At 41.3% G+C, this 14,403-nt stretch overlaps 1 protein-coding gene across 1 annotated transcript in view; it reads right to left on the reverse strand.

Moving 5' to 3' along the window:
• KCTD18 (potassium channel tetramerization domain containing 18) overlaps window positions 1–9,431 on the reverse strand; it is a 28,019-nt gene extending 18,588 nt beyond the window's left edge. Inside the window, exons 1-3 of the mRNA XM_079924062.1 lie at window positions 9,280–9,431; window positions 6,672–6,907; window positions 4,895–5,106 (exon numbers count right to left, since the gene is read on the reverse strand). Of these exons, the coding sequence (XP_079780188.1) occupies window positions 4,895–5,106; window positions 6,672–6,831 (372 nt within the window). The 5' untranslated portion in view covers window positions 6,832–6,907; window positions 9,280–9,431. The remainder of the gene's footprint in view (window positions 1–4,894; window positions 5,107–6,671; window positions 6,908–9,279) is intronic.
• Between the last annotated feature and the right edge of the window lie 4,972 nt (window positions 9,432–14,403).

The following is a 14,403-nucleotide window of genomic DNA, read 5'->3' on the forward strand; positions in this document are numbered from 1 at the left end:
TGGCTTTTATCTTCACTTGCACATCTATGAAAATCACCAACAACATTATAAACCATTCAAGGGCAAAAACTGCATGTCATATTTCTTTGTGTCCCACACAGTCCCTAGAACAGGGTCCTATATGTCAAAAACATGTGAAATAAATAGGAGTTGGCTGGCAGAATGAATGTTTGCATGCTGTGTCTGTTGTGCATACAAACCAAGAATGAAAGACTATAAAGGTGAATGTTAATCTGTCCCAACTTTCCAGTTAGGCTTTTTCAGCCCCACTCTGCAGATATGGCAAACAGCACCAAAAGACTGTTCGACAGCTCAGTTTATAAATAATTCCAATAGCAGAACCCATACAACCATGCAAATTCCCAAAGGGGATCTGGAACCAAATCAACTTTCTCTTCATGCTGCACTCCTAATAACCATACTGTCAGCTTGCTCTCCTAAACACTGACATCCAACTCAAAGAATTCAAACCAATTCAAACCACTTTTCACTATGAACAATTATCTAGGAAAAATATTTTTCTTAGATGTTCAAGGTGCTAATTAATAGTAAATATAATACTTATCAATAAGACAAAACAGATGAAGCTGTTCAAGTCATGTAAAGACATTTCAAATGTGATTTAAAACAGAAGCATCTTAAAAAAAAGATTTACTGATCTCAAGGTGAAGTAATCAAACTAATGTTTTAGCTTAGTAACAAACTGCTACACTCACTAAATCAGGTAAGGGATTTTATACAATCTTTTATTTATCATGACCATCCTTTTAAAATATCATTTCAGTAAATGAATTAATCCCACTATACCCTCACATACTACAGTACTGCTCTTAATTTAAGAAGAACTTCAAGAGCAGAAGAGTTCTATTTAAAAAAGCCATCAGAAAGTGTTAAACATTCAATGAGGAATAAAAACTCCATAAACTTTTGGGTGGCGTGGTAATACACTTTCCTAGAATACAATTTTGGCCTTAAAAAATGAGTAGTGGTAATTAAGAAACATGTCTTCAAAAACTGTAGAGAAGTAACAATATGTTACTAAATAACCAAGAGATCACTGAAGAAATCAAAGAGGAAATCAGAAAATACCTAGAGAAAAATGACAATGAAAACACGATGATCCAAAACCTATGGGATGCAGCAAAAGCAGTTCTAAGAGGGAAGTTTACAGCAATACAAGCCTACCTCAAGAAACAACAAACATCTCAAATAAACAATCTAACCTTGCACCTAAAGGAATGAGAGAAAGAAGAACAAACAAAACCCAAAGGTAGTAGAAGGAAAGAAATCATAAAGATCAGAGCAGAAATAAATGAAATAGAAACAAAGAAAACGATAGCAAAGATCAATAAAACTAAAAGCTGGTTCCTTGAGAAGATAAACAAAATTGATAAACCTTTAGCCAGACTCATCAAGAAAAAGAGGGAGAGGACTCAAATCAATAAAATTAGAAATGAAAAAGGAGAAGTTACAACAGATACTGCAGGAATACAAAGCATCCTAAGAGACTACTACAAGCAACTTTATACCAGTAAAATGGATAACCTGGAAGAAATGGACACATTCTTAGAAAGGTATAACCTTCCAAGACTGAACCCAGAAGAAATAGAAAATATGAACAGACCAATCACAAGTAATAAAATTGAAACTGTGATTAAAAATCTTCCAACAGGACTCCCCTGGTGGCACAGTGGTTAAGAATCCACCTGCCAATGCAGGGGACACGGGTTTGAGCGCTGGTCTAGGAAGATCCCACATGCCGTGGAGCAACTAAGCCCGTGCGCCACAACTACTGAGCCTGCGCTCTACAGCCCGTGTGCCACATCTACTGAGCTCACATGCTGCAACTACTGAAGCCTGCGCACCTACAGCCCGTGCTCCACCACAAGAGAAGCCACCGCAATGAGAAGCCCGTGCACTGCAATGAAGAGTAGCCTCCGCTCACCACAACTAGAGAAAGCCCACACGCAGCAACAAAGACCCAATGCAGCCAAAAATAAAGTAAATAAATTTATAAAAAAGAAAAGTAAAATTTAAAAAAAATAAATTAAATAAATAAAAAATCTTCCAACAAACAAAAGTCCAGGACCAGATGGCTTCACAGGTGAATTCAAACAAACATTTAGAGAAGAGCTATCATCCATCCTTCTCAAACTCTTCCAAAAAATTGCAGAGGAAGGAACACTCCCAAACTCTTTCTATGAGGCCACCATCACCCTGATATCAAAACCAGACAAAGATATGACAAAAAAAGAAAACTACAGAGCAATATCACTGACAAATATAGATGCAAAAATCCTCAACAAAATACTAGCAAACAGAATCCAACAACACATTAAAAGGATCATACACCATGATCAAGTGGGATTGATCCCAGGGATGCAAGGATTCTTCAATATACGTAAATCAATCAATGTGATACACCATATTAACAAACTGAAGAATAAAAACCATATGATCATCTCAATAGATACAGAAAAAGCTTTTGACAAAATTCAACACCCATTTATGATAAAAACTCTCCAGAAAGTGGGCATAGAGGGAACCTACCTCAACATAATAAAGGCCATATACGAAAAACCCACAGCAAACATCATTCTCAATGGTGAAAAACTGAAAGCATCTCCTCTAAGATCAGGAACAAGACAAGGATGTCCACGCTCCCCACTATCATTCAACATAATTTTGGAAGTCCTAGCCACGGCAATCAGAGAAGAAAAAGAAATAAAAGGAATACAAATTGGAAAAGAAGAAGTAAAACTGTCACTGTTTACAGATGACATGATACTATACATAGAGAATCCTAAAGATGCCACCAGAAAACTACTAGAGCTAATCAATGAATTTGGTAAAGTGGCAGGACACGAAATTAATGCACAGAAATCTCTTGCATTCCTATACACTAATGATGAAAAATCTGAATGAGAAATTAAGGAAACACTCCCATTTACCACTGAAACAAAAAGAATAAAATACCTAGGAATAAACCTACCTAGGGAGACAAAAGACCTGTATGCAGAAAACTATGGGACACTGATAAAAGAAATTAATGATGATACCAACAGTTGGAGACATATACCATGTTCTTGGATTGGAAGAATCAATATTGTGGAAATGACTATACTACCCAAAGCAATCTACAGATTCAAGGCAATCCCTATCAAATTACCAATGGCATTTTTTACAGAACTAGAACAAAAAATCTTATAATTTGTATGGAGACACAAAAGACCCCGAATAGCCAAAGCAGTCTTGAGGGAAAAAAACGGAAGTGGAGGAATCAGACTCCCTGACTTCAGACTATACTACAAAGCTACAGTCATCAAGACAATATGGTACTGGCACAAAACCAGAAATATAGATCAATGGAACAGGATAGAAAGCCCATAGATAATCCCACGCACCTATGGTCAACTCATCTATGACAAAGGAGGCAAGGACATACAATGGAGAAAAGACAGTGTCTTTAATAAGTGGTGCTGGGGAAACTGGACAGCTACATGTAAAAGAATGAAATTAGAACACTCCCTAACACCATACACAAAAATAAACTGAAAATGGATTAGAGACCTAAATGTAAGACCAGACACTATAAAACTCTTAGAGGAAAACATAGGAAGAACACTCTTTGACATAAATCACAGCAAGATCTTTTTTGATCCACCTCCTAGAGTAATGGAAATAAAAACAAAAATAAACAAATGGGACCTAGTGAAACTTAAAAGCTTTTGCACAGCAAAGGAAACTACAAATAAGACGAAAAGACAACCCTCAGAATAGGAGAGAGTATTTACAAACAAAGCAATGGACAAAGGATTAATCTCCAAAATATATAAACAGCTCATGCAGCTCAATATTAAAAAAACAAACAACCCAATCCAAAAATGGCAGAAGACCTAAATAGACATTTCTCCAGAGAAGACATACAGATGGCCAAGAAGCACATGAAAAGCTGCTCAACATCACTAATTATTAGAGAAATGCAAATCAAAAATACAATGAGGTATCACCTCATTGTCAGAATGGGCATCATCAGAAAATCTACAGACAACAAATGCTGGAGAGCGTGTGGAGAAAAGGGAACCCTCTTGCACTGTTGGTGGGAATGTAAATTGATACAGGCACAATACAGAACAGTATACAGGTTCCTTAAAGAACTAAAAATAGAATTACCATATGACCTAGCAATCCCACTACTGGGCATATACCCAGAGAGAATCATAATTCAAAAAGACACATGCACCCCAATGTTCATTGCAGCACTATTTACAATAGCCAGGACATGGAAGCAACCTAAATGCCCATCAACAGACGAATGGATAAAGAAGAAGTGGTACATATATACAATGGAATACTACTCAGCCATAAAAAGGAACGAAATTGAGTCATCTGTAGAGATGTGGATGGATCTAGATACTGTCATACAGAGTGAAGTAAGTCAGAAAGAGAAAAATAAATATCATATATTAACGCATATATGTGGAACCTAGAAAAATGGTACAGATGAACCGGTCTGCAGGGCAGAAATAGAGACACAGATGTAGAAAACAAATGTATGGACACCAAGGGGGGAAAGTGGTGGGTGGTGGTGGTGGTGGTGGTGGGATGAATTGGGAGATTGGGATTGACATATATACACTAATATGTATAAAATGAAAAATAAGAACATGCTGTATAAAAAAATAAAATAAAATAAAATTCAAAACAAAACAAATAAAGGTATATAATACAGTTAAAAAAATATTGTAAGAAGTAAAACGGTCTCATTTTGGTTTATGTTACAACATGGGCTATACAAAATAACATACACTGTTTTGTGCATAATAAATGTATAATAAATGAATATTAGATAAACATTCATACATATATTGTAAAATTAAGAAAATGCCAAGACCTTTTTAAGTTCTATATTTGACCTTAAAGAATATGTCTCCATTTCATTGGCCAAGTGGTCAGACAGGCTGTACGGATAAGGGATGCCAAAGTAATCAGCCTCTTCCTGCAGAGCAATGCGGGTTTGCTCCTCTGTGGGAATGTGAACTTCTCCGTGAAGATAATCCAAAAGGTATTTAAATAGATGTCCATCACGGTCAATAACACAAGCCCCTAGAAAATATTCAGTTCAAATATGATTGAATAGATACAAATGACCACGGTAAAATTTCAACATGTCAAACTAGAATTAGACTGAAGACCTCTACAATTAGAAATGTTTCTTTCTCAAAAGAAAGTTAATATCTAGTGTTCAAATAGGTTTAGTCAAATTTGGGGAGCCTCTGTATTCTCACCTACAAGGAAAACGTATTCTGAGTTCCATTAGAAATCAAGGACTATATTCCCACTATGGCCTCTGCAAAAGCCATGGAGACCTTAGACTGCTGGTAGAAACAGAAGCTTACCACTAATCTCAACCCAGCTGGGCCAGGAAAGGTGTATGGAGTTCCTCCCTAATGAGGGTATAATGAGGTCCAGCATTTGTATGTCAGTGACCCTACAAGTCGACCTGCAGTGTTGCCGACAAATAAACCCTGGGTTCCTAGCTATGGGCATGCCATTTGTTCAGACTTATTAGGTTAGTTCCTTTGTATGAAACTGTAGAAAAGAAATGCTATACTGGTACTACTTTATGATAAAAGACTTTTTGTAGACAATTCAGCAGAATTAAGAAAACAAAAAAACACTTCTGTGTGAGGTTACTCAATGATTTCCTTCCTCCCTTGATTAGTTTAAGACGGGATTAAGAAGGTAAAAACTTAGGGGCAGAGGAAACAACTCAGTCCCTGCTTACCACCTTTATACCAACAAACTTTCTGTCCAGATGGACATCCAGTCCTGGGCACCAGACATCAGTGAGTTTTCCATTCTTCCAACTGCCATTCATCTGGCAAAGCAATCTCTCCAGACCCAGGGTTACTGACAGCCCCTCATGCTCTGAGCTCCTCAATCCCTTTTTTCTAACACAGACCAAGAGTGGGTTCTACGAGCCCCAGAATGCCTAAGATGTACAAAAAGCCTTACTTGCTCTGCTGAAGTTTCTTTACCACCAGTAGTAGGTTCAGTGAACCCCAGAGCACTCAAAGCAGAGAGTGGCCCCAGGACCCTAACCCTTGTATTTTACGGTTTCTTCTGAAACACCAATTTTCAGTCCTGGGTGACTGACAGTATCACTGAACTGATGTTTTCTTAGGCATACACATCTGCCCACACAAGGCTCTGCAGCTGGACTAGGTGTGAGTTTAACACTAATTCTACACTGACAGTACCTGCCCTGTCAGCTATGAAGGCAGCTCCTTTCTTCAGAGAAATACATTTTTTAACTTGAAGAACACAGAGAGAAGCTAATATATTTAATCAGGCTCAATATCTTTACCCATTGAGTTGTATGAATGGAACAACTTTCAAAATATGATTAATCCCCATAATTAGGTGATGGTTGGCATTTACACACATTCACTTTTTTGTCAACTTTTAGCGACAGCATCACAGATTCTAGAAACTGGTATTTAATTTCTCCATGTACTTAATGAATCTCCATACAGTCCCAATGATCTCAGTAATTAACAGAGTAAGCTAATACATTCTGTTGTAATTAGAAAAACTAAAGGGAATTTAAACTAGACTCCTATTTTAATGAACATTCATGATAATGCTTACAGACTTTAGATATTTACCTGATTCATCTGTTTTTAGAGGAAAACGACCACTGAACATGGATGCCAGCATTGAGTCCTTAAAGCGGCACAAGGACTGCCGCCTGGCTGTGTAAATACAGCCACCCACGTTCAGTCGAAGAATATCCAACACCTCTTCTTCTGCCTTGTGACCTTCCATTGGTCTCTCCGACGCCTGAAGTTTTGCCTCGAAACACTTTCAGAAACTGCAAAACAATGGTGGTCACAGTACCCCTCTGTAAAAACAAAGGACAATCACCATTGACATTTCCAACAATACATGAAATAGGTAATAAAAATAAATACATTCTAAAGTGGTTTAAGACAAATTCCTCAGCACCGGCAATACTGAATCGAAGGACTTAATGTAATACAAAAGAAGTTTGAGATATGCTGAGAAGCTGGAAAACTCTGGCTCAGAGGATTTGTAAATGATAATAAAGTATTACCAACCAAATCAGAGCTGTTGAAATGACTGTTTAAAGAATTAAATGAGATAATGCATTGTCTGTTACATATAAAGCAAAGGTGAGGCATGCTTATGATCTTCAGTATTCACATATCTTTTTAAACTACAGTAAGTCTGAGGGAGCTGTGTAGACTTGCAGAGGGGAACAGCATGTAGCATGGAATCAGGCTATTAGGCTCTACCACTTACTAGCCTGGGACCTTGGGCAAATGCTTATCCTCCTCTGCCTGTTTCCCCATCTCTAAATTGGAGGGAAGGATGATGCCTACCTCAAAGGACTATCAGAGGAATAACTGACAGAAAATATAAAAAGCATATAGAACAGTCTCTGGCTCAGAGTAAGTACTCAATAAATGATAAATACTATCTATAATAATATAAAAATTTACAAGAGGGTATATACTGAAGGACTTTATATTGGCTCTGGAGATTTAAGGAAACATAAGAGCAGAAATTATTAACAACAGTAGTTGTAATTCTTAAGTTAGGTAACTAAGGAATATATAATTTATCAACTGAGATCAGAATTCCATGTCTACCAAAAGCCAAACTGGTCCAGAAGAACAACAGATGACATCTCTCAATCATGTGGCTTCTTCCCTCTGAAATAGCTGAACCTTTAGAGACATTTTAAGGATTTTATTTCTTAATCCATTCTGGAGATAGATGAACCACAGCTGACTGTGGCATTCCTACAGAACCTAAAACAATACCCTGAGGAAAAGTGTCCTCCCAATGTATCTTCACATTTCATAGCAAGTGTAAAATGGCTACCAATAGGCTCAACTACATGCATGGCCATTCACTTTGCCATCAACTTTGAGCATCTTTTCATAGATGCTCCAGTTTAGCCAATTTCCAATAAGAGAAGGAGACCATTAGAGTCTGAGGAACATCATGTGTGTGAAACACAGTAGACAGAAACTATTATGGGCCAACAGTCCAGCCTTCAGAACCCACTTATCAATGTGACTTTCTACACTGCCTAAAAGTCCAAGGAGCAGCCCAACAATGAACCATGTGAAAGAACCACTTCTGAGGCCTGGAATGGAACTGGTTCACGCTGTCCCTGTTACCAGCTCCCTGGAATCCTATCTATTCTTCAAAGCTGCAGGCAAACCTCACTGCTTACATGACCTTCCCAAGCACCCCCAGTTAGAACCCTTGCACAGTTGTCCCAGATATACTTTGTACCCCTGTCCACATATTATTCCACTTGACTAATCCCTAATTTGGGGGACTAAATTAGTCCCCTAAATTAGCATCACCCTTAACAATTCCCATTTACTGAACGCTATGTGCCAGCCACTGTAGGAGACACTTGACAGACATTACCTCATTCACACAAAAGCCCTACTGGGTAGGAGTTACTGTCCCTACTGACAGGTGAGGACACTGGAGAAAGAAACAGTAATGTGTGCAGGGCTAGGGCTGCCCTGCCATAAGTGGTGGAGTCAGCCCCAATCCAGGTCAGCAGGACCAACTCCAAGTTCTTCCAGCTGCACCCCACACCGACTCCTTCAGCACCGTTTCACTCCTAAGGCTCCTGACCTGGGCACTTCACTCACTAAGCGTCTGTCCGTCTGAAGACTCCGGTGGATGGCAATAGGAACATAGCAGCACCCTAGGCGCAAGGATTCAAGAGATACCCCTAAGGCAGAGGACCATCACCATTTCAAGGCCAGTCACAGGGCCCCACCTTCAAACGCACCCACTTGCACTCCCTGCTGGGTCGACAGTGCCCAGCCCGCGGTTCCGTGACCACCTGCACCAAAACCATCAGGGACACTTTGCTGAAAATGCAGATTCCCGGACCACGACATAGACTCTGGTTCAGAAAGTCTTAGGTGGGGTCGGGAGTCCCCCCCGCGGACACTACTTTGAGAAACGCTCAAGGGACTCCCACGACGCGGGACGAGAGGTGAGGGGCTGGGACACCACAAAGCCCCGCGGGGGTCTCCCCGCGGTCCTGGGATCCCGAATCGGCCCGAAGCCCGAGCCTGCAGCCCCGGGCGCCCGTGTTAACAGCGCGGCCCGGGCCCTTCCTCAGGGCGCCCTGCCGCCTCCCAGGTCCGCGGCCCACCCGGCGCTCCGCTCCTCCGCAGGGGATGGGCGGGGTAGGCGGCCTCCCCGACTGACCTGCGGCCCGCCCGGCCCTTGGCAAGGGCGCCGGACGCCACGGGGCCCGACACGGAAGTGAGCGCGTCCCCGCCTGCTCGGCAACTCGTGTAGCAGCGAGGCTCCAGTGCCGCCTCAGCGCGTCTCAGCCTGGCGGCGACGGCCGGGAGACGAAGGCCCCACCCCGGACACGCCCAGGACACGCCCCTCCAGGGCCCCGCCCCCGGGCTGGTTCCCCCACCTCCGGCCGCCGCCGCCTGCTTTGGGGAGGGCGCGAGGTCTGGCAGTCTCGGTACAATGCCGGGAAAGGAAAGGACACGCAGAGAGACGCAGGCTGGATCCCCGAGGGACGGTCTTGTCCGTTCAGAGGCGGCTCTTACACATGAAGAAAACAGCACCGAAGTTGCGATCGTCTAGGGTCAGTTAATAAGCGGTAAGAGTTAGGATGAGTTAGGTCTTTTCACTTCTAGGTGAGGGAGGGCCCTTCCCTCCAAACTGGGTTGCTCAATGCCAAGAGTCATTCATATATTGCACTTGAATGTTTGTGCATTTGGATAGTGTTTGTGGCTTACAAAGCTGTTTCACACAGAGCATTCTTGTTTTATTTAGTCTGTGTGACAGCCCTATATTTTTATTCCTGTTACAGTAAGGAAAATTGAGGCAGGAGCAAACCTTTATTGAATACTTCTGTACCCCTGAGATTCTGCTAAATGCTTTGCGTGCACTAATTTCCTCTTAACAGTAACCCCAAGAGTTCTTTTGGTTTCCAGCTGCAGCCTACCTTGTGCAAGAGACTTTGCTAGGTATTTCAAAATGAATAAAACACAGTCCTATTCTCAAGGTACTCTCCCAGACTCAATAATAATTGGTTCCTAATTTTTCTCACTGTGTCTTAGAAGGGAATAAGCCAGTGAGAGGTAAACCCCTCAGATATTGATAGTACCCAGGAGAGGAGGAAGGTTTGTTCAACCTACAATTACTGAGCACTAGCTATGGACCAGACACTGGGAGTGGAGGACTGAACAGGACAATCAATGTCCCTGACCTAATGTCCCATGGCATTTCCATTCTAGTGCAGCAGTCAGAAGACTTTATCTGTAAATATTTTAGGCTTTTATATATCTATATATAAAATATTTTTAAATATTATGGGTCATACATAACTACTCAGCTTTGCTGTTGTAGTGTTAAAGCAGCCATAGATAATACATAAACGAATGAGAGTGACTACGTTCTAACTTTATTTATGGATACTGAAATTTGAATTGCATATAATTTTCATGTGTCATGAAATATTCTTAAATATTTCAAACACTTAAATATGTAAAAACCATTCTTAGAGCGTGGGCCACCCGTGGATCATAATTTGCCTACTCCTGTTCAAGTGGCAGAAACAGACACTAAGCAAAATAGTTACAGACAGTGATAACCACTTGGGAGGAAATAGGATAATGTTGGATGGAGATGATGGCTTGGGAGAAGTTCTCACTGATGAGGGGACATTTAAGTTGAGCACTAAGGATGAGAATGAGCCTATCCTCCGAAGAGATGGAGGAAGCATATTTTAGGAAAAAGGGAGACCAAGTGGAAAGGCCCTGAGGCAGGAAAGGACTTGACAGTTTGTAGGAAGGGAAAGGACACTAGTTTGTCTGGAGATTGGTGAGCTTGGGGACCAGGGGGAAGGTGATAAGAGATGAAGCTGAGAAGAGAGGCAGGAACCAGCTTTTAAAGCATCTTGTGGCAGAAGTAGTTTAAATTTTACTCTAAGCATATGGGAAACCATTAAAAGGTTTTAAGCAGTGAAATGGCATGATCCATTTAATATTTTTTAAAACTCACTCTGGCTACTGTGATGAGAATGGATTGAAAAGGCATAAAATGAATGTAGGCAGCTGTTGCAGGAATCCAGGGGACAAATGGCATAGCTTCTACTCAAGTGGTGATGGTGATAGAAGTGGATGAGTGCAAGAAATGTTTTTAGGAAATAGAAATGACATTAAATTTGCTGATGATCAGCTATGATGTGTTAGTTCAGGTTCTTTGTGAAGTGGACAGCAAGATCAGATTAAACCTGCAAAAAGTTTAATGGGGAGACACCTGTGAGGAAAAAATTAGGGAGGGGTCTGAAGGGGACTGAGAGAGCCTTTAGACTAGATGCAAATTAGGAAAAGTGGATATGATGTAGTTCAAGAAAGTTTCAGGAAAGCCATTGAGGAGTTTTCAAGCCAATGTCCCTCATCAAAGGAGCCTTATGTCTCCTAGGAATAGGCCTGCCTTAGTATCCCTGCCATACTCAGTCACTGACTGGGAGCAGTCAGTGGGAAGTGCAGCCTAGAACACGGTGATAGATTTCAGAGCACAGTATGTGGAGTACATCAGTCGGTAATGCTCCCTGTAATCAGACATCTGAGAGGTACGTTTTCGTGGCTGCCACATATGAGGGAAAGGGGAAATGCAGGATTATGTGTAAATTGTTGGCTGAACAGCTGAATGATGGTGCCATTTACTGAAATGGTGAATTATGGGAGAGATCAGAAGCTGTATTTTAGACTATTAAGACTGAGATGTTAAACAGGCATACAAGTAAAGAGATCAAATAGCCATTGAATGAATCTGGAGCACAGGAGTGAAGTACGGTGGTGCTGAAGGTGTGAATTTGGAAGGCATCAGCATTTAAAGCCATGGAACTGGATGAAATCACCCACGTAAAGGGCAGGTAATTAAGAAGAAATAGGATGGAACACTGACTCCAATACTTAGATTTCAGGCTTAGAAGAAAGAGCCAGAGAGCCGGAGAGTATGAAGCTACAGGAACCAAGAAAGTAAAGTGTCATTTATGTGAAATGCTGCTAGGAGATCAAGAGTCCACCAGATTTGATAATATAGGAGTTCTTGGTGACCTTGACAAGAGCAGTTGCAGTGCGCTGATAAGGATGCAAGCCCAGAGGAAAGTGGGTTGAAGCGTGAATGTGAGATGGCAGACTGGATATAACTGTAGGTAAGAAAGAGAAGGAGAGAAATAGGGCTGTGGTTGAGGTGGGAGACAAAGTCAAGGGATGGAGTTTTAGGATGAGAGTCACTAGAGCAGGCTATGCTGATGGAAATGATCCAATAGGTAGGTAGAGATTGGTGACGCAGGGGAGAAGGAGGGACAACTGAGGGAATGAAATGCTTGAGAAGGCAAAAGGGTCCTGGAGCCAGAGCAGGAGGAATTTCTGTTTGACAAGAGCAGGGATAGGAGGTAAAACAGACAAGATAGATTTCAGTTCAGGTAAAGTGGTAGATTTCACAGTGGTAAAATGAGGAAATTCTGATTGAATGGCTTCTACTTCCTCAATTAAGTCTAAAGCAAGGTCAGAGGCTAAGAGTAAAGCTGATGAGGGGTGGAAGAGGTTTGAGGAAGGAGGATAATGTATGAATTAGTTTTCTTGAGAAATTGAAAGGGCAGACTTTCTATAGAAACATGACAGGATTGCTTGGAGAGAACTAGAGCCTGTTTGAAGATTATAATCATTATATATGGATGGCAAACTAGTCATCCCAGTGATGTGACTTTTACCCAGCAACACTCAACAGCTTCAGTGTAGGTGCTGCTGAGGAAGTAGATCATTGGACTCAGCTAATGTTGAGATTTAATCAAGTGATGCAATACAAGGAGAGAGGGGTGAGAGTTGAGGATGTTTGTAAGTGATTGAGTCCCATGGAGGACCATGGACCCTATGCTGGATAAGGAGGGAAATAACTATATAACGGTGGTGATGGATAGTGAAAAAGTAGTGAAGTTAATGGATTGGAGATCTCAGAGAAATTGAGGAATTATTTAAATAAGAGTACAAGAGTAAGTGAGCTGGAAGAATTGGAGGCAGTAGTCAAAGAATATCACACTTGAATTCAAGGTTCTGGAGGTCATTCAATGACCATAATGCCAAGGTTCCATGCTGAGATGGGGTGGAAGAAAAGTTAATGGAGGTGAGAATTTTAATGAATGATTATTATTAGATGAGTTTCCCCATAAATAGCAATGTCCACAAGAGTGGAGCAGGTGTAGAGAGAAAGATGATGAAACAGAAGCTAATGTCATCAATAATGGATGATTAGAAGAACCTTAGCAGACTACATTGCAGAGACAAAGAGAGATACTGTGTCCAGATGGCTACAGTTCAGATCAGCTAGGGCTTAGAAAAAGGAAGGAGGAAAAATTGTTTGTTAGCAGTGATGGGAGAAGAGAGGACACCAACCCTGGCCCTGAAGTATGTGGAGAGTGGAAGGAAAAGCAGTCACTTCTTGAGAGGGCTACAGACTACAGAGGAAGTAAGTAGGTCCTCTAGGAGCAGAGAACATGCATTAAAAGAAAGATGGGACATTTAAAAAAGGGAATTTTAAAGGGCTCAGAGGAAGTGTTCGAGAGGAATAGGAAGAATGGGGGATTGGCTCAGAGGGGCAGACATACTGGCAATATGGGACTAGGACCCCAGATAACAGTGGACAACTTGAGGGTTTGGAACTATTGGGGTGATTAAGGTAAACAGGGATCCAAGCCATGATGAGAACACCTAATGTTCTATTAGTGCAAAGTTGAAGCCAAAACCCAGGTATTTAGCTGAGTAGTATTGGGTCACCTCACTCTCTGGCTGCTCCCAATTCTATGGTAAACTGAGTGAATGTACAGGTCTTATAAGGAACCCAAGCGTTAAGAAAGCCTTTGGGTGACTATTCTCTCCACCAGCTCTCACAGAAGTAAAAGATAATCCTAACTATGATGCATAGGAGCTTGAGAGGAAGGGAAATAGGAAGCACCAGATAAATCAGAGCCTGAGTCATAGACCTGATCAGACTCAAGACTACCCTCCTCTTCTGGTTCTTCCTGGAATGGGAAAGATAGGGACTTGTCATGACTGAGGAGGAGTAAACAACTTTATGTTCATCCTTTAGGAAAAGATTCCCAAACCATAAGCAGCCCCCTCCTTCCAACCCAGGACAAGGTATTGGAAAGAGAATGAGGTGTCTGGTTGCCCCTTTACTCTCAAAACCTGGATGAGCTGCATTGTTTTTCTTTTAAAAATTCCTTGTGCAGAGTGTTATTTTTCATCAAAATAACACTAGGGGTGGAATTCCTGGGTAGCCAACATAATAGCAGACATCACA

This window comes from Stenella coeruleoalba, assembly GCF_951394435.1.
Source record: "Stenella coeruleoalba genome assembly, chromosome: 6".
NCBI lineage: Eukaryota > Metazoa > Chordata > Mammalia > Artiodactyla > Delphinidae > Stenella > Stenella coeruleoalba.